The 25,630-nt window shown below is 35.0% G+C and overlaps 2 protein-coding genes and 1 long non-coding RNA gene across 10 annotated transcripts in view; 1 reads left to right on the top strand and 2 right to left on the bottom strand.

Moving 5' to 3' along the window:
* CENPK (centromere protein K) overlaps positions 1-4,846 on the bottom strand; it is a 55,922-nt gene extending 51,076 nt beyond the window's left edge. For 5 of the 7 annotated variants that reach the window (XR_012071427.1, XM_072958597.1, XM_072958596.1 and 2 more), the window contains exon 1: positions 4,777-4,835. The gene's annotated coding sequence lies outside the window, so the exon portion shown is untranslated. Of the gene's footprint in view, positions 1-4,661; positions 4,747-4,776 lie in introns of those variants that run through there. The other 2 variants (XM_072958593.1, XM_072958594.1) reach the window with 2 other exon arrangements.
* Positions 4,847-4,968: 122 nt separating this feature from the next.
* Positions 4,969-25,499, top strand: PPWD1 (peptidylprolyl isomerase domain and WD repeat containing 1). Its single transcript, XM_006197520.3, has 11 exons — positions 4,969-5,179; positions 8,357-8,459; positions 9,476-9,576; positions 9,711-9,831; positions 11,977-12,424; positions 15,863-16,053; positions 16,884-17,073; positions 21,110-21,291; positions 22,644-22,725; positions 23,656-23,838; positions 24,852-25,499. Exons 1-11 carry the CDS (start codon positions 4,990-4,992, stop codon positions 24,993-24,995), a joined length of 1,935 nt encoding a protein of 644 aa, XP_006197582.1. The 5' UTR covers positions 4,969-4,989; the 3' UTR covers positions 24,996-25,499.
* On the bottom strand, positions 23,899-24,953 carry LOC140695671 (uncharacterized). 2 transcript variants are annotated; one of them, XR_012071426.1, is made up of 4 exons: positions 24,823-24,953; positions 24,578-24,636; positions 24,082-24,170; positions 23,899-23,942 (listed from the first exon to the last, which is right to left on the bottom strand). It is a non-coding gene; the product is annotated as an uncharacterized lncRNA (long non-coding RNA). The 2 variants fall into 2 exon arrangements; XR_012071425.1 differs by having other exon boundaries at positions 23,899-24,170.
* Positions 25,500-25,630: the final 131 nt, after the last annotated feature.

The raw sequence follows: 25,630 nt of genomic DNA, 5'->3' as shown, positions 1-25,630 counted from the left end.
GGACCCAGACATTGTGGAGCAGAGACACAATGTGTGTCCTGCCTGAATTCTTGATGCAAAGAATCACTGAGCATAATAAATGGTTGTTTCATACCTCAATGTTTTATAGAAATTTGTCACACAATTTCATTAAAGTAAATACACAAAAGTGAAGGCTATTCTTAACCTTTATAAAGTAGTTTCAGTAGAATGGTGGAAGTGAAGCCTGACTGGAGTTGATTTAAGAGAGACTAGAAGGCAAGGAACTATGGCAATCCAGTATATAACATTTTCAAAATTTTTTCCATAAAGGAGAAATTAGTCACCAGCTGGAGGGAGATATTGGGACAAGAGTTTTTTTTTTTTTAAGATGGAGGAAAATACAGCATTTAATATGAAACACTAAGAAAAGGAAATAATGCTGATGCAGGAGATAAAGAAGAGGAAGGAGAAGAATTGGATGTAGTACACAAGTAGAGGGCTTGGTTTAAGACAGATGTATATACAGTTAACAGAAGGTAGACAGAATATTAGGGGCACAGATACAGGTAGGTGAGTACATGTGTTGGTAGCAACTTGTGGAAGTTCTGCTTGGATTGCTTCTCTTTTTTTTTAAATGAAATGGTAACTAAAGCCATCAGCTACGAATGAGGGTGGGGAAAAAGCACTGGAGTTTTAAGAACAGAAAATAAAAGTGGATAAAATAGATGTATGAGAGTGGGAGAGAGTGAAACAATAGGATTACTGTGTAGCATTAAAGGCCCAATTGAGATTAGTTGCCATGAATTTAAAGTGAAACTAGAACATGGATGTGTATTTCCTCTACAGTGTAGGAGCATAGGTGCAGACAGAGACAAAGTGAAAGAATGACAAAGTCTCTCAGGTATGATTATAGGACCAACTAGCTAAGATAAGATGGAGAATATAATCACTGGAGGAAAGGAGGTCAAGAAAAAGAGAGGCCACATTACCAGAAAGACATGGATATTAAAATCAAGATTTACAATAATAGTGTGACAGAGGGTGACAGTGAGTCAGGAGCTAAAAATCTTCAAGGAATGAAGAAGCACGACAATCTTGTTAGATAGATAACTGCTGCAAGGAGGAATGACAGGTGATAGAGTTTGGTGGCGTAAGATTCAAAGTTGGGTAATTTTAAGAGATGAATAGAGCAAATAAAAAACAATGAGGACATCTATCCCACAACATGAAATGCAAACCAGAAAAACCTACTCCCTGAAATTTTTTTTATATGGAACTTAAGTTTTATATTGCTTAATAATCAACTATTTATCAACAGAGAGGTTTTAAAGAAGTCATAAAAAGAGAGCTATGTCATATATTAGAGGACTCAATATTGTACAGATGTTAATTCCCTCCAAGTTAATCTATTGAATCTATTTCAAAATTCTAAAAGTTTTTATTTGTTTTTGTGGTACTTGACAAGCTAATTCTAAAATTTATACAGAAGTGCAAAGGGCAAAAAACAGCCAAGATCCTCACGAAGAATAAGATGGGAAGGCATGCCCCATCAGTTGTTAAACTTATTATACAAAATGTTAACACTAAACATCTTACTTGCTGTACACAAAAGATATAGTGAAGTTCACAAAGCCATAAACAGTCATGAATAATTTCAAAATATTTTTAAGCAAAAAAGTTAATCATAAATATTTGTTTTAAATATATCTTAGTTTAGAATTTAAGTGCAAATTGATCTTTCCCCACTTTGTAGAATACTAACCAATAAAATACATTATCAGTACACAAAAGTAACTTGAAACTTTGTATGTGCATGTGGAAATATATTCAACAAGTTAGCTGAAATGCAGCTCAGTGGAGTATGAGAACATAAATAAACAAAAACATTTCAGGATTCAAATTTACCCCTTCCCTTTAAACTACTTTTCCGGAAAGAGAACAAGTCAATCTTTTGAGGCCCTCAGTTAGTATTTCAATTTCCAGCCACTTACTGAAGAACAATATTGTTGCTATATTTAGGGATACTATGGCATACAAACTTAAAAGATCTAACACTAATTAAAGAACCTCATACTATTACTGGAAAAAGACTAATATATACGAAATAAAGTAATAGAAAGTACCCATGTAATTCTAAGCTGTATTCATTCTTAATGTGTGCCATTTGTCAGACACTATGGCTATAGCAGTGTAGGTGAAAAAGTCTCTGTCCTCATGGAGCTTACATTCTCACTGAGAAGAGACAATATAAACAAATGCACAACTAAATAGCCGACAGGATTTCAGGTAGTTGGAAGTGCTATCATGTGGTAAATTTTACAACATAACTACAAGTGCTTTCAGAATTGAGGATAGAGAAGGTGAGAGAATGCTACCTGGAAGAACAAATGGCTTAGTACAGTGCTTGGTACACAGTACCAGCTCCCTAGAAATGATAATGATCATTATTATCATTGTTTGATAACAATGCTATCCCTCATGATGTTGCCATAGGCTCCAACAGATGAGAAGCTGTAAAAGTGAAAGCTGCATTTGCTGTGGAGATGCTCTCAAGGCTTTAAAAATAAGCCTGGAGGCAAGTATGAGCATGGAAAATTTGTGAGACACAAAAGAAACTGAGTAGGTAGGGTAAGTCAAAAATGGGAGTCTTTAAAATTTAGGAAAAAATAAAAACCTTTAACAAGTGCTTCCTATGGGCAGTTCTTTCCTTGTATCTGGTGTCTACCTCAAAACTAAAGTAGAGATTTACTGGTTTGAAATAGGGAACCAGAAGGCTTTTGAAAGCATCATTTTAGGAAGGGCATTTTACAAGTTACATGTAATGAATAAAAAGAAGAAATTAAAATGGTAAATTTTACACATAGATCAACAGAACAGAATAGGGAGCCCAGAAATAAACTCACACTTATATGGTCAGTTAATTTACAACACAGGAGCCAAGAATATACGATATGATGGGGAAAGGAGAGGCTCTTCAAAAAATGATGTTGGGAAAACTGGAGAGCACATGCAAAACAAAAATTAACTCAAATTGGTTTAAAGACTTGAATGTAGGCTCTAAAACCATAGGACTCCTAGAAGAAAACATAACTGATAAGCTCCCTGACATCAGTCTTGGTGATGATTTTTGGGGGTTTGGCAACAAAAGCAAAAATAAACAACTGGGACTGTATCAAACTATAAAGCTTCTTCACAGCAAAGGGCACCATCAACAAAATGAAAAGGCAACATACTGAATGGGAGAAAATACTTGAAAATCATGTATCTGAAATGAGGCTAATATTCAAAATACATTAAGAACTCATGCAACTCAATACCAAAGACATTATGATTTAAAGATGAAAAATAATCTAAATAGACACTGTTCCAAAGAAGACATACAGATGGCCAACAGTTACAAGCAAAGGTGTACAATATCATCAGGTAAATACAAATCAAAACCACAATGAGGTATCACCTCACACCTGTTAGAATGGCTATTATCCAAAAGATAAGAAACAAGTGTTGACAGGGCGTAGAAAAAAAGGAACCCTTGTGCATTATTGGTGGGAATGTAAACTGATAAAGCCACTACGGAAAATAATACGGGGTTCTGCAAAAAGTTTAAAATAGAACTACCAAATGATTCAGCAATTTCACTTCTGGGTTATTTAGCCAAAGAAAATGAAAACTAATTCAAAAAGATATATGCAGCCCCATGTTCACTGCAGCATTATTTATAATAGCCAAGATACGGAAACAACTTAAGTGACCATCCTCTGATGAATAAAGAAAATGTAAAATACATAGATGGATAAATATTATTCAGCAGTAAAAAAGAATGAAATCTTGCCAGTTGCAACAACAGGGATAGACCTTGAGGGCATTGTGCTAGGTGAAATGTCAGAGAGAGAAAGATATACCACATAATTTCACTTCTATGTGCAATCTAAAAATAAAAACAAAGAAAAAATAAAAACTAAGCTTATAGAACAGTTTGATAGTTGCCAGAAAAGGGGGCAGGAGGCGGGGTGGGAATGGGTGAAGAGAGCTGAAAAGTACAAACTTACAGTTATCAAATAAATAGATCATGGGAATATAATGTTCAGCAAGGTAACTATAGTTAATAATACTGTATTGCATATTTCAAAGCTGCTAAGAGTGTAGGTCTTAAAAGTTCTCACACACAGAAAAAAAATTCTGTAGCTATGTAAAGTAATGGATGTCAGACTTACGGTGGTGATCATTTCCCAGTACTAATACTAAATTATGCTGTACACCTGAAACTAATATAACGTCAATTAAATCTGTTTTTTTTTAAGATGGTAAATTTTGGTGTGTGTGTGTGTGTGTGTGTGTGTGCGCGCGTGTGCGTGCGCGCACCACAATTTTAAAAAATGTTTTTAAAGACGAGAGCTTAAGTCCAAATGGACATTAAGAGATTGAAATCTAGACCAGGGTGAAGGCAAAAGGGAGAATGGTCCTGCCCCGGCCACTTAGGTTACCAGGCGTTTTCTGCCTCGCCCCTCCCCCCGCCAAACAGTAACAAGCGGGCACACTTTCTTCAGAGTGTGAAACAACCAAGAAGCTCAGGAAAAAAAGACATGTTTGGAGCACCTGAAAGGAGGCCCGCCAAGTTAAGCAGTTCTTTCAATTCCCCACCCTTCTTTCTCCCCGAACAGGCCGGGGTTCTACAGTAGGAGAAGAGAGGGACTCAAGACCTGGCTGGACGTCTGGCATCCAGTTCCTCCGAGGTCAGCCCCCTCCATACCTCGGGAGCTGCCAACCCTGACCGCAAATTTCAACCGTTAGGCCTCTCCCCTGCCCACCGCTTACCACCACAGCCGTACGGACCTCAGGTCGCCTCAGCCTACGCGAGACGCGGCTCCACCGCCCAGGAACGCGCGCGCTGCTTGCTGATTGGATCTGCTCCCACCAACCCCAGCCAATCCCGGAACTCGCTCGGCCGCTGACGAACAGGCTGCGCCACTGCTTCAGGATTGGTAGCCCAGCTGTAAGGGTCGCGCTTTTTCTGACGATGCGGACAACATGGCCGCCGAGGGTGGTAGTGATTCTCAGCAGAGAAGGAGAAGGCGCCGGGATGCGGAGGAACCGGAAAAAACGGAACTTGGCGAAAGAGAGCTGGCAGTGGCGGTGGCCCAAGAGAACGACGAGGAAAATGAAGAGCGCTGGGTTGGGCCTTTACCTGTAGAGGCAACGTTGGCTAAGAAGAGGAAAGGTAGCTACAGAGATAGGCACAGGGGAGAGTTGGAATGCTGCGTCCCCCTAGTACTGATAGAGTTCAAGCCGGACCCCAGAGCGGAGGGTGTGTGATTGTGAGGATTTGTGCCCTCGGAACAGAGGGTCCTCTTGTCACTTCTGGCCGTTCGGTACTTGTAGATCCTCCCGAAATAGTGATTTGGTCGGAGTAAAGCGTCTCTTAGATGGTATCTAACACTATTAATCGCTGATTTCTTATAACAGACACTAAAGGTAACTTACGCCGATACTTAACGCGTTTGGCGCCTCGCACTTAATCCGTACAGCAACTATAGAGGTTGGAATTTCTAACTCCGTTCAATAGATGTGGAAAAGAATACTGCTTCTGTTTAAGGCTTTTAGTTCAAGAGTGGTGTTAGTGTGTTGGGCCGCCGGGGTAGGCGGTGCCTATTTAGAATCGTAAAGAATAGGTAAAAATCATTTCAGTACTGACTGTTACACTGATGAGTTTTCTGACCTAGGGAAAATTATGTAAGTTTCCTGAATCACAAGTTTCTCATCTAAAAACCGAGAGATCTGTGGTATTCAAACCATACTTATGGGATACCATGGCCCGCAGCACTTTGCCAATGGCGTGAAATAGTGACAGAATTTTATCGAATAGAAAGAGTGATGAAAGGGATAGATTAGATTTTATCTTTCAAGTTCTTTGAAATGTTTTCCTTAAACGTTTAAGACCATTAACATGTGACTTTTCTGAAAGCTCAAATCTTTATTACTTTCCCTGCTTATAATTCTAAAGTGGTTTCTTACTATTTTCAAAACAACTCCAAACTCCCAAACATAGCATACAAGGCCCTCCCTTCTTGATAGGATCTCTCCTTACATCTCTCAGCACTGTTCCATTACTTCTCTCTCCCAAACCCTTACTCCTTACTCTGTGCTCCTGTCATACTAAAACACTTGAGAATGGGGTATGCTCTTTTTTCTCCTGTGGATGCCGAGGTGAGTATCATGGTGTCTCTGCCTGGAGTAACTTCCCTCACCCATTTCACTTGGCTAACTATTCAACCTTTAGCACTGCTCAGCTATCACCCCTCATCTGGGAAGCCTGTGATTTCTCCAGTCTAGCTGGGTTTCTAAAGCACACTGATCATAATTCTGAGGTATGTTTATCACACTGAATTTATAGGTAGCCTTCAAATTTTATGTATCCGAATTTGAAGAAGATACTTTTTTGAACATTGTACATTAACACCTTTGAAGTGCCTTACCTTTTTTACTTCTAGGTCTTCCTTTTAAATCTTCCATAGAAATTGTTTCCTCAATACATTTGCTACATTCTATAATTGTATATTTGTTCATGAGATTATCTGATTAATGTTTCTCTCCACTGTTAAAACTGAGCATGTAAACAAGGACTGCATATTTTGCTCCATTGCTTTGTATATAGTAGGTGCTAAGTAAGTATTGAATGAATGAATGAATATTACGATGTTAATGCTCTTAATTATTTTATTGTATTACAGTATTTTTCCATGTCCTTTTTTATGGAAAAGAGTGGAGGAAATGGAAAAAAATCCCAAAATATTAAAGTGCTGTTATTAGCATTAGGAGACAAAGAGCTTATAAACGCAATTACAGTTGAGACAATTAGATGCTTATTGTAGTTAAGCCAGTCAGTAGTGTATTCAGCTTGAAGAAAAGAATTGTAATTTAAAAACACATATGAAATGTTAGAAAAATGCCATAGAAGATTTTGTCTAAAAGGACAGGGGTTTAGTAATATATTTAAATTTCTAGAAATGGAAACATCCCCTTTAATATGTCCTTTGGACATTGGGCTTCTGTAGACATTTCCAGAAAGACATTTTTCTTAGTTATGTGGCACTACCTTTAATTAAACTGATGGTTTCTCAGGGACAGAAACTATGTGCTACTCTTCTTTTTGTCCCTGTGCTTTGTGACCTATTTTGTTTTCAATAAATATTTGTTCAACAAGTGAACTAACAAACAGCAAAAAAAGAATGTGTATCAGATAGAATTAAATTTAGCTACATATTATAGAAAAATCCAAAATGACAGTAACATTAAAAAGATAGAGGTATACTTCTCTCATGAGTAAAAGTCCTAAAATAGACAATCTAAGGTTGGTGTGGAGGCTCCAAAGGGACGTAGGCTCTCTCCAGCTTTCTGCCCTAACATCACTAGTGTATGGACTTCATCTTTGTCCTTAGCAGTTATTAGAATTACAGTGCTCATCTCCCGGTTCCAAGCTGTAGGTTGAGGAAAGGAAGAAGGGCACATCTCTTCAAGGAGACTTCTTGACTGTTATACAATACTTCCACTTTTATCTCATTGGCACATGGTCACATGTAACTGTAGAGAAGGTCTTCTTATAGCTGGATGTCAATATTCCCATACAAAAATGGGAATTCTTTTACTAAAAAGGCAAAAGTAGCTTGTTGGACACAACTTTGAGTCTGCTATTTAGTAATTAGAAAAAACTATGAAACAGCTTGTGTTTCATTTAGCAACTTATTATAGCAACTTTGGCCATCATTGGACTGTTTTATTAGGTACACATAAAATGTTATTTCTTACTGGAAAAATTTTTCATAGCTCATATAATGAAATATTTACTCAGATTGCCACTTTAAAAATATTTTGTTCTTGTAAAAAGCTTGAGACGCACTCAACTAGATACTCTCCAGGACTTTCTCAGCTCTAAAAATCTAAGTTTTTATTGTGTCTATTTGTTTCAAACCTGGTATCAGTGACTTCAAAGAGGGTCAGTGCCTTCAAGATAAATTGAGAAATATAGATGACCACTGACCTCATTATTTATTTAAATTAGCACAAAAATTGAATCTACGTGATTAGAAAGATGGTTGTGATATTTTCATGAAACTTTAAGGTTTTTGTTTTTAATGAAAGCTTTACATTAAGCCAGAACCACTCAATTCTTAAGTTCTGGTAACAGTTAAACATCTATATAATGCCTGAGAACCTGTCCTGACTGATTAAATAATGATGTTACTCAGTTCTGTGAAATAATAAAAGTTACAACTGACATAACAGACATTTTTTTCATTACACATGAATTGAGAGAAATTAAAATCTAGAAGAAAATACAAAATAGTGTTTAGTTCCAGTTGTTAAAAAATAAAATTTTTTCTTTACTTTTTTCCCTTAGTTCTAGAGTTTGAAAGAGTCTATCTTGATAATCTCCCCAGTGCGTCCATGTATGAACGGAGCTACATGCATAGAGATGTTATCACCCATGTGGTGTGCACCAAGTAAGTCTATCACATCTTCATCTTTTTATGAAAAGTTTAATTTTGTTTTAAACACTTCAATTTTGAGGTGGATTTGTAGAAGTAATTTTAGTGTATTAATGGATTTCTTTTCAATTCCATAGATTTTGTATTAGTTTAAGTTAAATAAAGACCTACATGCTCTTTTCTGTATCATACAGGGAGTGCCTTCTCTAAGATAAAATTCCCTATTTTGTGTATATGTCTTCTGGAGATAAATGCCAAAAGAGGATGATCCAGGTAGTACCTGAGCTTCCCAGAAGAAGGGTGTATTAGTTAAGATGGGAGTAGTTGGTAGCTGACATCCTCAGTACTCAAGGGGGAAATGATGAGAACTAAGACGTTGTGGAAATGTCACAGGACCTTCAAAATAGATAAATGGGGATTTGTAGAAGGATAATAATAATAGTACACATTATCTTAGTTACATACCACGTTTCAATAAATGGTTTCTATTTTTATATAGCTGACAGAGAAAGCTATACTGTACAAAATCTTTTTCATACCAACAATCAAAATACTTGGGATAAGATACAAAACACACTTACATTGAATCTTGCTGTATATGAAAGTAGTATATTGCAATTTAATTATTTATCAGCTTTGGAAAAATGGTACATTTTTCCTGTGAAAAAACTGCCTATAAGGTAATTTTAGCAATAAAGAACTCCCAAAATCTAGTGATTCCCAGTGAGGTTTTTTTTGTTTTGGTTTGTTTTTTTAATGTCAAGTCCTAGGTCAATTCTGAGCCTAGCTCTTAGGGTTGAAATTAGTGCAGCAGCAGTTGTTATGATAGACAGAAAAAAGCTTCAGATTTTGCTGTGTTCTTTCTACCCTAATCTAGTGGTCTGCATAAAGAAAGTTTTTTGGGTTTTTTGGGGGTTTTTTACAAATCTGTTACAAAAGAGTCCAAGATTCTCAGTGAATGATTGCTTTGCAGTTGCTAAGTGATTCTTATATCTGCATTAGAAATTAATTCCCACAATTTATATATGCAGGACAGACTTTATTATTACTGCCAGTCATGATGGACATGTTAAATTCTGGAAAAAAATAGAAGAGGGGATTGAATTTGTTAAACATTTTCGTAGTCACCTCGGTAAGAATTTCACTTTTTTTTTCTCTCTTTTTAAATTGTATTCGTTGAAGTTTCTTTAAAAAATTTTTTTTGAATCATGTCCATTTATTTCATTGGTATTTACTAGACTGTTTTAATTTGATTTATTTAAATAGGAGTTATCGAGAGTATTGCAGTTAGCTCTGAGGGAGCATTGTTCTGTTCTGTGGGTGATGATAAAGCAATGAAGGTGTTTGATGTAGTGAACTTTGACATGATCAATATGCTAAAGCTTGGGTAAGTCTTTTTTAAAGTATAGTTTTTTACTTAGTGAAATAATTTTTAAACTGAACTTAACCATTACATGAACAGAATATATTACTATTCCATTAGAAAATGCGCCTTTAGGTTTTACTCAGAAAAATTAGATATTATGAATCCTTGTTATGATGCTGTTTGAAAACTTCTGCTGTGGTTTTTGTTGTTAATCACAGCAGAAATTTCCAAACAGCATCAAGGAGTCGTTATATCCACTTAATACGACTTAGTAAATTAATGAGGATCCTTCATGTCTAATTTATTAGCACTTGGAATCAACGTCCTTGCTGTGCTTAGTTCAGTAATGTGGGATTGTTTTCTTATAAGGCTTATGCACATTTTTGGAGTTGTTAGTGATTTTGAACTTTGAAGTACATTGATACCCAGACTCTGTGGTTAGACTCTATGGGAATGAGACTAAACAAAAGACCATCGACTGGGTAGCTTAAGCAACAGAAATTTATTTTCTCACAGTTCTGGAGATTGGAAAGTCCAAAACCGAGGTTCCAGCAGGGTGTAGTTTCCTGTGAGCACTCTTCTGGGTTTCACACTTTATCATCATTGGGAACAAGGCAGGGATGGTATCTTGCTTTTCACTTCTTAGAAGGCCACAGGCCTGTGGGATTAGGGCCCTATGGTTATGACCTCGTTTAACCTTAATTAGCTCTTAAAGACCTTTTCTCCAGAGAAAGGGATTAGGGATTAGAGCTTCAAGGTGTGAAGGGAGCAGTGAGGGGTAGGGGTGGGAATGTAACTACACTATTCAGTATGTAGCAGAACTTCTTTTGGAATTTCCTCCAAAACCAATTTATGAGCCACTAAAGGAAATCAGTCTTGTTATGTATGATCAGAACTTATTTTTTGACTACAAGTAGAAATACCTGTTGATCATCTCCTTTTCCCCAGATTTGTTTCCCCCATGGTTTACCTATTTAAAAAAAAATTAAATCTATTCATAAATGTTGAACATTTGCTACCTCTGAGGATGTTGAAAGAGTACAGGCATACCTCGTTTTGTTGCACTTTGTAGATATTGTACTTTTTACAAATTGAAGTGTGTGGCAACCCTGTGTTAAGCAAGTCACCATTTTTCCAAAAGCATTTGCTCACTTTGTGTCATTATTTCACATTTCAGTAATTCTAAAAATATTTCACACTTTTTCACTATTACGATATTTGTTATGGCAATCAGTGATCTTTGATGTTACTATTGCAAAAAGATTATGATTTGCTGAAGGCTCAGATGATTTTTTAATTAAGATATGTACATTGGTTTTTTTAGACATAGTGCAGTTGCACACTTAATAGACCACAGATAATATAAACATAACTTTTATATGCTCTGGGAAACCAAAAAAATCTGTGTGGCTCTCTTTATTGCGATTTTCACTTTATTGCAGTGGTCTGAAACTGAACCTGCAATATCTTCAAGGTGTGCCTGTAATTTTTTAACCTTTGGTAGGAATTCTGAGAGTCCCCAAAAAAGTTATGAGCTTTAGCTCAATCATTGGAATAACTGTGTAACTTCTCAGGCTGACTACTTTGAAGGAGACAACAAACATTTGAGTTTGAGTTTGGTGCATTGATTAAATCTGTCCCAGTTCTTGTATAGTTTATCAGGTAGTATGTTCAAAGCTCATGGTTTTAAGATCAAGTTACCAATAATGAGAATGTAATATCAGAATGTTTTTCTTTGGAGCATAGTCATGACTAAAATATTTTGATCTTAAATATTTCAAGAATGGATTTATAAAGTATACTGTTACATGCTAACCTATTTAAAAGTAAGTTATACATAGATCAAGACACAGAGATCTAAAAAACTATACCACAGAATATTTTAGGGCCCAGGTCTGGTTAGGTTTCCCTATAAATGATCTGCTGTATACAGTTCCCTTCTTGTGGTTTGATAGATCTTCAGAAGTTATCGTTGCATTGATGTGATCAGAAAGAGAAAAAACAGAGGCTATTCTTCATTGTTTTTCTGTGTCTCTCTGCTACTTTTGAGCAAGGAATCCAAAACAAGCTAAATCATTGGCCAGGATATTTTTTGCTGATGAGAGTGGGGAGGGTTGCTTACTTGTATTGACCTCTTTTTTCCCCCTCAATTCTTTACTATTTTAGCTATTTTCCGGGACAATGTGAGTGGATCTATTGCCCAGGGGATGCCATATCTTCAGTTGCTGCTTCTGAGAAGAGTACAGGAAAAATCTTCATTTACGATGGTCGAGGAGATAACCAGCCATTACATATTTTTGACAAACTCCACGCATCACCTCTTACTCAGATACGGCTAAACCCAGTTTACAAAGCAATAGTGTCTTCTGACAAATCTGGAATGATTGAATACTGGACTGGTCCTCCTCATGAGTATAAATTCCCCAAAAATGTGAACTGGGAATATAAAACTGACACAGATTTATATGAATTTGCCAAGTGCAAGTCTTATCCGACCAGCATATGTTTTTCACCTGATGGGAAGAAAATAGCTACTATTGGTTCTGATAGAAAAGTTAGAATTTTCAGATTTTTAACTGGAAAACTCATGAGAGTCTTTGATGAATCATTAAGTGTAAGTGCAATATAAATTTAATCTAATTTTACTTTCTGAAAATGTCTTTATTTTTTGCCATTTCTTTAAAGATATTTTTCTGGTTACAGACATTTAGATTGATATTTTCTCTTAAGATATTAAAGATATTATTCAGCTGTCTGCTGTCTTGCATTGTTGTTCTGTAAAACTTTCTTCCCTACGTTTAGGATGTATTATCTTCTGAGCCACTTACACTTAATGTGGCTGTTTTTTCAGTTTTGTTTGCAAACTCATTCTTTTGAGGTTCTAAAATTCATGCTAGGCCTCCTTTTCTTCTTACGCTGTTCATTCTTGTCTGTCTGTATGACTGCTTCCAAATTTATTTCTCCAGCTTTCTATTATAAACAGACTGAGTCTCCTGTTCTTTTATTCTTTTTCTTTTTGCTGTCTTCATGAATGACACCAATATCTGTCTGCTTGCACAAGCCAGAAACCTGAGTCATCTTTAACTCTTTTTCTCACCCCTCTATTTAATTCATCATGAATCCTGTTGATTTTATTTTCTACATGTACTTTAAATCCATCCATTTCCTTCTAGCACAGCTGTCATTATCCTAGTTCATAATCTTTTCCCTGGCCTATTGCATTTCCTGCTCCCTGTATCTATTCTGCTTTCTCCTATTGTTGTTCTTAGGATTAAGATCTGCCGTGTTGTGTCCCTGCCTACCACTCCAACCTACGGTAAATCACCTTTCTCCCTGCCTCTTACTCTAGCCAGTTAGGCCTTTTAATTTCTTGAATATGCCTCCCACCACAGGGTCTTTGCATATGCTGTTCCTGGTGGCGGGAGTGATTCCTCCCATTACCTATTGAACTCATCCTTCAAATCTCAAAGAGTCATTTCCCCTGGGAATCTTTCACTATTCATCCAATAGTGAAAGGAGAACTTTTTTTATGTGGCTGTGTATCACTCTGTTTATTTTCTCTTACAGTATTTTGTATGATCTTATTGTTTGATTAATGTATACCCACCCCCAATAGACTCAACTGAGTGTGATCTCTGGCCCTGTATCTGTTTTGCTCATCATTGTATTTCAAGCACTAAGAATAGTACCTAATACATAATTACTGCTAATGAGAATTTGTTAGAGCATGTAGTTGTGGAATAAGAGTTTTTATCCACACAAAGGTAACTAGGTTTCGTGGAAATTTGAGTCTCATCACCTGTTTCCATCAAGTGGTTCTCTAACTGCTAATGGTATGTCAAATCCTCTGAAAGTCTGTGGATTGAATTTGTAGCAATAGTGTTTTTTATATAATAATGTCAATTCTACAGTCTTGGTAGTCACCAGTTTACATTAGGTTCCTGCATTAAGCTCTTCAAAAATTCTACCATTCAGGTGATACTCTTAGTAGGTGGCAAGTGGTTGTAAGTTGGGTGGATTATCTACCTGAAGTAATATGAATCCAGACAAAAGGAAAAATTCATTTGCTAGTCAGGTCATCCTCATGACTCATTTTCTTGATGGAACAAGATAGCTTTCCATTATGCTTTAAAGGAAGATCTTCTCTTATGATGTATTCTTCTTTATGGTAGCTGGTAACTACATATTAGTTTCAACTTAAATGTAATTTTTAAAACTCTTTATAACTTACAAGTCTAACAAGATTCCTTATGAAAAATACTTAAAATCTATTCTCTGAGCTGTTTAATCCACTCTTTCTTCATTGTTGTCTTCAACAAGTTGAAGTTACAGGACTAGGGTAATAAGAGGAAGTCAGTAGCAAAGCATATGAGAGAAGTTGAGATTGAGAATGAGAGAGTTTGCAGGAAAAAAGGCCAAATGCCAATCAAATAAGTGACAATGCTAGTGACTAGTTAATGACTAGAATCCCATAGTTCCATGTTAAGGGAGGGAGCTTCTAGCTGGTTAGAGTCCTAGTTAAAATAGACAAATTTAATTGGATGATGTAAAGTTTTATCCTCTAGTTTTTATTAACTAGGATCACTGCTTGTGACCATGCAGTAATAGAAGTCATAGAAGCCCTGCTATTAAAGCTTGAATACTGTAAAAAGACAACTGATTGCTTAAAAGGCTGAATTAACATTTATAAAATATTTATATGTGAGCAGATGGCCATCTGCAAACTTTTAAGTCTTGAAACTGAATCTTCTCTCTAGCAAAAATAATCGGAGTCCCACACTACAAAAATGTAGTCCAGCATCTAGGCTGTTTCCAGCAAAAGAGTGAAGCAGCACATCAGTGTCAGAGACTGGAGACAAGAAACCCTAATGACCAGGCTTTTTAGCTCTCCTAGAAGACCTTTGCCTCATGTTGTTCCCTAATACACGTGGCGCTTTTTCATTTTTAAAGTTGTGTATATTGTTGTTCTTTCCATACCTAGAAAAACTGGAGATTTTATTAATGCAGGCATGAAAATAGGAAATAGATGGGACATAAGCCTGGCTTCTTTTCATCTGCAGTGGAGAGCTATTTTTGATTTCTCCAGTTTGTTGCTCTAAATGGCTGGCAAACTAAATGTAAAGATTACATATTTTGAGAGACTTAGAGTGTGGTAGTACATAGTAATTAAGATGTGACCCCCTATCTTGGAAGTGGTGTATTAAATATCTCAATAAAAGTAAACCAAATGTCCAAACTAAAGGACACTCATAAAAATATTCATCTATCCCAAATCACATTTACCTAATGATATAACTGTAGTGATACACCAAAACAACTTGAAACATTTTCTGAGATATCATCAAATTTTAATAAATTAGTGAAATCATTAGAGAGTTCATTCATTCAGCAAAATGAATTGAATCATTCATTCAACAAAAATATGGCAGGCCCATGATCCTTGTACAAGGACCTCACAATCTATAGCTTCATTGTCCAATTTAATAGCCATTAGCCACATATGGCTGTTGAGCACTTGGTATGTGACTGGTACAAAGTGAGATGGGCTAAAAGTATAAAATACACACAGGATTTCAAAGACTTAAGGAAAAAAAGAATATAACTTACTTCGTTTTTTATATTGCTTAATGTTTTAATATTTTTCATATTGCTTAAGGTCTTTTGATAATATTTTGTATATATTGGACTGAAAAAAACATTAAGATTAATTTTACCTGATTATTTTTACTTTGTTTAAAGGAGCTACTAAAAAATTTAAAGTTACATATGTGGTTTGCATTATGTTTCATTTGGAAAGTGCTAGTCTGTGGCTTATAAAAGTACCAGGTATGTTTCTGTAAAGAAAGCAATAGTTATGTATCTTTTTCATTAGAAGAACTAGTTAGTGTAAATACTGGGTTTTTTTAATAATTGAACTTATTAATGCCTTTTTATTTCCTGCTTGTAGTGTTTAGAATCCTGTCAGTGGCTCTTAATGTATACTCTGCTTCTGTTTAAATTCTCATTCCCTTTATCACGTAGCTTTTTTGTTAATAAATGGTTTGTTTCTTAGATGTTTACTGAACTGCAGCAGATGAGGCAACAGCTACCAGACATGGAATTTGGCCGACGAATGGCTGTAGAACGTGAACTGGAGAAGGTGGATGCAGTAAGATTAATTAATATAGTTTTTGATGAAACTGGACACTTCGTGCTATATGGAACAATGCTGGGCATTAAAGTTATAAATGTAGAAACAAACCGGTAAGCTTTAATATGATGTGTGCTTTTTAAAAATGCATTTTGGGAGGACCATTTCCTCCTTCTGAGAAACAATGGGAGTTTTGTTTGTTCCAAGACAAGTGGAATGGTCCCAAACGTCTAAACTTAACCAAATGTTTTGACTGGATTTTTCTGTGGTCTTTTGGTTGTTTATAATCTTATGTAAAAAGTTTCCACTCATGTTTGTAAAAGAAATGGAAGGAAGATATGCATAGTTGCAATTTTTTTTTAACAAGTTTCAGTCTGTCTCCTGCTTATTGATTTAAATTAGCCTGGTTCATGTTAAATGTTGCCAAATATTTTAACCACAGAATTCAGCATTACATCCTGCTAGACATAAAATCAGAAGCTAAAATGCATGAAACCACAATAAGCCTTTTGTGCAAACAGTCCATTTGGTCTTAGAACAAAATTGCTATAATCAGATACTATCACTGAATGTAAATGAAAAGAACTTACAGTATATTTAAAGGAGGAAAAATCTTGTGCTGTACATTCTCACATATAAACAAATTTATTCTGTAGTTCTTGGCAATACAAAATCTTTGAAGGGTTGCAGGAAGATTAAGATAATAGGGACAGGTTAAAACTGTATGAATGATTGTATTTTTTTAACCTGAAAATTATAGATACCTACCAATTTAAAATAACTTTTTGTGGGTGGTGGGAGGGGTAAAGAAACACTTTTTATAAACCTTTTACTAGTTATTTTGTACAAAGATAAAGGATAGTTGATTCCGAACTTTAATCTGTAAAGTTGTTATAATTGGAGTGAATCCTGATAATTTTATTGTATAAAACATATTTTCCAGGTGTGTGCGGATCTTAGGCAAGCAAGAGAATATTAGAGTGATGCAATTGGCTTTGTTTCAGGGAATAGCCAAAAAACATCGTGCTGCAACTACTATAGAAATGAAAGCTTCTGAAAATCCAGTTCTTCAGAATATTCAAGCTGACCCAACAATAGTGTGTACCTCTTTCAAAAAGAACAGATTTTATATGGTATGTGGAAGTACTAGGAGATACACCTTAATATTTCTTCCAGTTTGGTTGGAGTTTTATTTTCTTAGCTTGTGCTTTCATCTGAAGAGAATGTTGGCAATAATTGTAGACATTCTAAACAACCATAGTACCATTTTACAAAATTAATACTGTAGAATTTTTAACTAGGTCTTGATTTTAAGTATTTCTGTACTGTTTTCCATCCTGTAGTGAAAAACTTTCAGCCCAGCTTCTATAACTATTTGTGTTGTCTAAGATGATAGGAAGTAAGTGGTTGTAGTAATAATTGGATCCAAAATAGTTCTTGCTGTGAAGATTTTAAAATTCTTCAGTTTTAGTATTTTTCACCTTTTACTCTTGAACGTAACTTCTTTCCCCTGAACTTGCATACTTCCTTCTCTAACTACATCTCTTTTTACCTTTTGACTCCACTGTAATGATGCTACCCTGGAATAGTAAATTCCTGAAGAATTTTTTTCTGGAGAATGAGAAGTACTTTGCACGTAAAAATAAAACATTCTGACCTACGATGGAGGTCAGAATCAAACTCCTAAGCTGTCTAGGAATAGCGCCATTCTAATTGTTCAGCCAAGCAGAAAAATCTAAAGTATAGAGACCTCTGTGCTTGTATTCTGTCCTTCACTCCCCAGGAAGAGACTTTCTAAGACCCACGGGTGATAATTCTTCTGCCTAAAATCCTTTAATGACTCCTCAGCTATCTACAATAGCTGCGCTTTGAGTTTATCTTTCTTCATTTTTAGTTCATTTGCTATACTGACCATACTGAACTTGATCCCATTTGCAATAGTTGCATGTTCTTTTTTGCCTGTAGACATTTGCACAGGCTATTTCTTCTTCCAGACACACACGTCTCCCCAGTTCCTACTCATACTTGATGTCTCAGCTTGGAAGCCTTCTCTTGACATCAAATTTGGATTAGGTGTGCCTCCTTGTATTATGTGTTACACTTGTTGGAATAATTTGCTGTTTTGGTTTTTTATATTTTGAGGTTTTTTTGCTCGGGGTTTTTTTTTGTTTGTTTTTGGTCTCTGACACTGTTCTCCCCTCAAGATGATATGAAATCTATAAAGGGCAGTGTGTTTTCTTCACTGTTGAATCCATGGAATTTGGTAAAGTGGCCTATTGTAGTATAATCATTCATTTAGCTATATATTATAAGCAGCTGTGATGCTCTAAAGGTTACCAGCATTTGGTAAATGTAGGAAATAGTTTACCTACCCCAACCAAGCTTTTAACCTAAAATGGGTACATTCTTTTAAGATGAGGATTTTGTTATTAACTTTCAAACTCATTACTAAAAATTTATTAATACATGTTAAAGGAAAATAATTTTCTTGTTTTTACCTGTAATTTAACTATTTTGAAGGTAAAAATAAATCATAAATGATAATTTTTGATATACACTAAAAACACATGTACTAATTTTCCATCCACTCTATTAAAAAATATTAGCACGTTTACTTTTTCTTTCCCCAGAGGGTTTGTTTTTGTTTTTTTAGAGTATAGTTGGTTTACAATGTTGTGTTAGTTTCTGGTATACAACAAAGTGATTTAATTTTATATATATATAAAATTATATAACACACACATACGTATTCTTTTTCAGATTCTTTGCCATTATAGTTTATTACAAGATATTGAATATAGTTCCCTGTGCTATACAGTAGGACCTTGTTTATTTCATATATAGTAGTTTGTATCTGCTAATTCCAAACTCCTAATTTATCCCTCTCCCACCTTTCCCCTTTGGTAACTATGTTTGTTTTCTATGTCTATGAGTCTGTTTTTTAAATAAGTTCCTTTGTATCATTTTTTTTTAAATCCCACATATAAGTGATATCATATATTTGTCTTTCTCTGTCTGACTTCACTTAGTATGTAACCTCTAGGTCCATCCATGTTGCTACAAATGGCATTATTTCATTCTTTTTTATGACTAATATTCCATTGTGTGTATATATGACATCTTCTTTATCCAGTCATCTGTTAGTGGACATTTAGTTTCCTTCCATGTCTTGATCATTGAAAATAGTGCTCTATGAACACTGGAGTGCATGCATCTTTTTCCAATTTGAATTTTCTCCGGATAGATGCCCAGGAGTGGGATTGTTGGATCATATGATAACTCTGTTTTTAGTTTTTAAAGGAACCTCCATACTGTTATCCATAGTGGCTCTACCAATTTATGAAGATTCCCTTTCCTCCATACCCTCTCCAGCATTTGCTATTTGTGGACTTTTTGATGATGGCCATTCTTACCAGTGTGAGGTGATACCTCACTGTAGTTTTGATTTGCATTTATCTACTAATTAGCTATGTTGAGCATCTTTTCATGTGCCTATTGGCCATCTTGATGCCTTCTTTGGAGAAATGTCTATTAAGGTCTTCTGCCCATTTTTTGATTGGGTTGGTTGTTCTTTTGTTACTGAGTTGTATGAGCTGTTACATATTTTGGAAATTAAGCCCTTGTCAGTTGCGTCATTTCCAAATATTTTCTCCCAGTGTGTAAGTTATCTTTTCATTTTGTTCATGGTTTCCTTTGCTGTGCAAAAAGCTTATGTTTGATTAGGTCCCATTGTTTATTTTTGCTTTTATTTCTATTGCCTTGGGAGACTGATGTAAGAAAACATTGCTGCCATTTATGTCAGAGAATGTTTTGCCTGTGTTCTCTTCAAGGAATTTTATGGTATCATGTCTTCTTTAAGTCTTTAAGCCAATTTGAGTTTATTTTTGTGTATGGTGTGAGGGACCCCAGAGTTTATTTTTATGTTGACTGAACCATGTCTGTTCCTATAAACTTCAAAGAAATAGAAAAACAAAAATTGTCACTCACTGTGTATTTATACAGCTAACATTTTCATGAATTTTCATTGTTTTATTAGGCATATATATTCTTTAGCAAAACTAAAATTTTCAAATGAAGTATCATGAAATAAAATTTTATAAAGTTTGAACTTTAATAGTTCCATATATGAACTAAATCAAGATAACTATTTAAAAATTCATATAATTAAATAGTACAACAGACATGCCATTCCTCTGACAACTGGAGAGTAAGATGTTAAGGCAGTAACATCCTAGCTTGATTGTTCCATTATTTGGAATCTATCCAGGTGGACCGAGGAATGACATTGGGCAAGACAGGGCCTGGGCACTAGTTGATACCCAGTTAGAGCTGTCTTAGAGAAAAAGATTTCTGCTTACTAAGAGTCAAATAAAAGAAACAGGACTTGAGAAGTCAGAGTTTTAACAACTAAAAAATTTTTTCTCAATTCACCCTAAAACATGAAGATCTTGAGATTTCCACAACTTCACTCAAAATGTACATTTTAGGATTTAGATAGATCGATAGGGTGCTGAAAAAAAAAGAAGAAAAAAGTGGAAGGTCAAGATCCATTACTGATTCATTTTTGAATCCTCATCCTACCAGCAGCCAGTCCTGCTCATCGTAATAACAATTATTAATGTGTATATAGCACCTTCTTCTGTTAGGCACTGTTCTCTAAGCACTTTCCACTCCTTCATTTAATCTTAACAGCAGGCACCATTTGGAGTTATTATTATCCCCATTATGAATGAGGAAATGGAATTAATTTACTTCACCAAAGTCACGTAACTAGTAAGAGGCAGAGCCAGAATCCAAGCCCAGACAATCTAAATAGTGAAGAATAAGCAACAGGCGGCAGGTTAGGTAGGATGTACTATATGGCAGAAGCAGAGAACTACTCCAATAAAACTGCATCTTGTCAAATGTATACTCAAAAAAATTTCCACCCCAAAAAGTTGAATTCCATTTGAAATCATATATCTTCAATATATGAATTTTCATATTAGACAAGTATAGAAATAATTTAACTGCCTTACACAGCTTGTGATAGGAAGTGATTACTAAAATAAGGATTTATTCTGATGGGAATTCTTACTTTCCTCAAATACTTCATTAGAAGTGAAATTTTCTTGTCCTAAATTTTAACCAGATGAAAAGTTTAATTCACTTTTTATTTTCCTCCTTGAGTTTACTAAACGAGAACCAGAAGATACAAAAAGTGCAGATTCTGACCGAGACGTTTTTAATGAGAAACCTTCTAAAGAAGAAGTCATGGCAGCTACCCAAGCTGAGGGACCTAAACGAGTGTCAGATAGTGCCATTATCCACACAAGCATGGGAGACATTCACATCAAACTTTTTCCTGTTGAGTATGTACTATTTTCATTGTTGTGAATACACACAAGCGTAAATATGTATATTCAAAGAAACGTATTATACAACTTAAAAGTTCTTGTTATTTTGACTTAAGGAATTTTGAAGAATTTAAATGTTTGAGCATCTAGCCTGAGCTTTCTGTTAACTGTTAAGCTAGAAAATGGGAAAGTTTTATACATATATACACATACTTCACAGGTTTATTATTATGAGATCAAAATATATTGGCTGTGAAAGCACTGAATGTAAACTATAAAGTGTTATACAAGTGTATACCACCATTATCATTAATTTACACTTTGTAAGTTTTGTGGCTTGTTTGTTGTAAGTAGCTTTCCTCTCAAAGCACATCTTTAAAAGGAATGATAATTATTTTTCCTTCCTGACATTTGCTAGACATATATTACCTATTCTTTAGTCCCAGTAGCGATGTTTTAAAAATAAATTTCAACAACAACAACAACAAAAAAAAAGGGCTTCCATTTGAAAAAGCAGAAAAGTATTCTGGACAGTTTAAAAGTTTGCAAAGTGAATATGCAATACCAAATACAGTACAATATCACTGGTTGTTCTTGATCTGAAAGAGGACATCTTTTACAACACCTTGACTTGAAAGCATTTATTTATTTTGGACATGAATGTTTTATATCCAAACCGTACCTTGGTACTGAACCAAAAACTAGGCAGTTCTAGACTCCTGGACCATCTCATTTTTAAGTGTTCAGAACCCATGCATCCATTAAGCCTATTCCCTAATGTGTTTGGTGCAAGATTCTTTTGAATCTGTCTGCCATTCCTAGCTTTAGGAGTTACGACATGATAATGTACTATATTAAATCATCTTATGAGATTAGTTAATATTATTTAGAAACTTCATACTCTGAGTGTGTGTGAGTGTGTGACTGTCATTTAAAGTTTGTTAAATTTAGAAGCTGTCATTTCAGTGAATAAGTCCTTGGTCAGGAATATGTCACCATACTATGACATTGTTAAGAAAATTACCTTTCCCAGGAACTTAACCCCACTATGTGCAGTTAACTATATACATATAGTGCTATGATTATGTTTTTTTAACTGCAGAATGACTTTGGAATCTAAATACTGTAAAACTCAACTGTAAAAAGCAATCATATCTAAAGATAAAATGTTAAACTATAAGAATATGCTACTGCCTGTATGCCCTTCCAACTCTTGGTTGTCCTGAAATCAGAAGTTACGAAAAACAGCCTGTCCTTCTGAAGCATTCAAAAGATACTGCAAACACCCATTAGGAAGCCAAACTACAAAGGAAACTGTCCTAAGATGCTGCCAATAGATTTCACATTTTTAATATATTTCTTACTAGGTGCCCTAAGACAGTGGAAAACTTCTGTGTTCACAGCAGAAATGGTTATTATAATGGGCATACATTTCACCGTATAATTAAGGTAAGTTATACAAATTTTATATGATTTAAGGAATAGTAATGTTATTACATAACAAGAGGTTTAAATGTAAAGAATCTTATTCTCTCCCACTTAGGAGTTTATTAGAAAGGAATAGAAGAAACGGACTATCGAAGCCCAAAGAAAAATGGATGGTCATGAATATCAGATCCAGAATCAAGGATATAGGGATAGTAGCATGGTTACCTTTTTAGAAACAATGCAGCAATATTTTTGTCAGCAGCTAAATCAAAGGGTCAGATAATGAGTAAAGTGTCTTGCTAAGATAAAACCTATAGCCAGGGTAACATGTTCCTAGTGGTTAGATAAGGTCTAGATCTAGAAGATAAGATTAAATAATAGAAGAGCCATGTTGCCATTTTATCTGTGAAAACAACTGTTAATACCTAAAGAGCAGAATGAACTCAGCCTAGGATTTTGCTGAGCAGCATTCCGTAAAATGGATGGGGCAGTGATGTAGTTCTTGGTTACTTGCAGGTCAGAAATGGCAGGAAAAATGTTGGAAGTAAAAATCAGCTTTCAGGGTTCTGAAGGAAGTGGTGAAATTACTCACTAGGAAATCCAGAGTAGGGAAAGGGAGGATAGAAGAGTGGGGTAGTTATGTAAGACCTAACATGGTATACAATATCCTAAAACTCATTTACACTAATAATTGGCTTTAACTAGATGAGCAAGATACTACATGTTTATAAATGGAAAGACCTCTGCATTTTTGTTTCAGTCACTGAAGTAGTGTACTAGTTAAGCAATGGAAATACATTACCCAAATTAAAATATAACTATGGGTTTAATCACTTTATAGGATGACTTAATAAAGTTAAGATTTCACTGACTGCAAAACACTTGACAAACAGACTCCAAAGCATACGTATATGTAATATGTATAATACAGTTTTGTCTACTTTCTGTTAGGGCTTCATGATTCAGACAGGAGATCCAACAGGTACTGGTATGGGAGGAGAAAGCATATGGGGAGGAGAATTTGAAGATGAATTTCATTCAACATTGCGACATGACAGACCATATACACTCAGCATGGCCAATGCTGGATCAAACACTAATGGATCCCAGTTTTTCATAACAGTAGTACCAACGGTAAGTAGAACAGCATTGCTATAAGCTGAAGATTTATAGGTTATGATCTGAGAGAGTGAATTCAGTGAAGAGAGAGCTGCTTTATTCTCTACCATTATTTGTATCTGCCAAAATATAAAAATGGAAACAATTTAGAAAAAAATTAAAATTACCTAACAAATCAGATTTAACTTTGTATAACAATCATTTTGTAATTCAGGACACTTGAGTTTAAGCGAACTTTGCCACTACTAATTATTTTACCTCTGGGCTTGTTTCCTCATCTTTAGAATGGGAGGATTAGAGTACAAGAATTCCTGATATTAACACTTCTTTTCCACATTTTTCTATCTCTGAAATCAGAGTGGAACCCATAATCAATGACATTGTAGATTTGATGAAATACAATGTAAGAATATCTAGCTCCCCATCACTATGCAGTCCCACCAAATTATAAAAATTATATTTTATTTTTGGAATTAAGCACCAAGCAATGAAGGGAAAATATTTGTAACTACTATCTGCCAGGCACATGGTGTCATGTAATATTCACAGTAGTTCTAATATCAGTATACCCAGTTTTAAAAAATTACATGAAGAAACAATGAGACATGATTAACTTTTCAAAGATCAAGTAAGTAGCAGAGCCAGTGTCTGAGCTCCCATCTGTCTGATACCAAAGAACATGCTGCATAAACTATTCCTTACTGCCTCTTAACTGTGCAGGTAGGATTCCTGCAGAGAACTTTTAAAGCCTTACCCATAATTCTTTAAACCATGTGAAGAAACTTTAGCAAACATCTTCCAACTCCCTTTGATCTGAAAGATGCAGATATTTAGTTAGACATTATACTTTGCTTTTATATTTTGTCATATAAACATGGAAATCACTCTTAAAAGATGCTAAGTGGAAGTATTCTTTTAAGTTATATTTAAAAAGCAAAGCCAAAGTATAAATTCTCTTTAATTTGCTCAGAGGGTGTGTTTAAAGAAATCTGGGCTTACCAAGATTTTCCATTTGTCCTCCAACACAGCCTTGGCTTGATAATAAGCACACAGTATTTGGACGAGTGACTAAAGGAATGGAAGTTGTACAAAGGATCTCCAACGTCAAAGTCAATCCCAAAACAGATAAGCCCTATGAGGATGTCAGCATCATAAATATTACTGTCAAGTAAGATAAGATTTGTCTCATTGTATGTGTAAATAAAAATACACATATATTAAATATAGGATTATTTTACACGAAGAAGCCCTTAAGATTTGCTGAATATACAAATCATGTTTCAAGGATTCAGTATTGTATTTTTCATTAAAGGCTATTTAAAAAAAAAAAAATTCTGCCTTTGAGTTTTCTTGCAGTATTTCTCATCCTAGGAGGTGATTAATTGAAATGGACTAAAACTGAGACACAGCACTCTTTACATGTATTTCTCATGAGACTTAAAACCATATTAAGTGATAAGAATGGTTATGTATTTGTTCCTTAGCTTTTTAGAAATATGCCCTCATATGCTTCTTTAGATCCACTAAAAAAGCATACCAGGATCTGATAGTAATATACTATATCCTTTCTCTTACAAGGTTTGTGTGTCATGCCAAATAATTTTGTTTTTTGATTAGTTAAGTAGTAAGTAGTGGGAGTAAAACTTCAATAAATAAATAGGAAGTACCTTTAGTCAGAAGTGTTAAATTCCTTAATAATTGTGAAATATTCTTTCAAATATAAGAATCAGAATAAATGAATACCTGAGTCCTTGGTTTTATATACTGATTCATTTACTGTTTTCACATCATTTTTCTAATGTAGCTA

This window comes from Vicugna pacos, chromosome 3 (assembly GCF_048564905.1).
Source record: "Vicugna pacos chromosome 3, VicPac4, whole genome shotgun sequence".
Taxonomy (NCBI): Eukaryota; Metazoa; Chordata; class Mammalia; order Artiodactyla; family Camelidae; genus Vicugna; species Vicugna pacos.
The sequence above is the reverse complement of the archived record's forward strand: the minus strand, read 5'-3'. Positions and strand labels throughout refer to the sequence as shown.

Coding starts and splice junctions, on each gene's coding strand:
- PPWD1 (XM_006197520.3), top strand. CDS start 4,990: ATGGCCGCCGAGGGTGGTAGTGATTCTCAGCAGAGAAGGAGAAGGCGC. Junction 16,054..16,883: donor ATAAATGTAGAAACAAACCG/GTAAGCTTTAAT, acceptor CATATTTTCCAG/GTGTGTGCGGATCTTAGGCA. Junction 22,726..23,655: donor CATTTCACCGTATAATTAAG/GTAAGTTATACA, acceptor ACTTTCTGTTAG/GGCTTCATGATTCAGACAGG.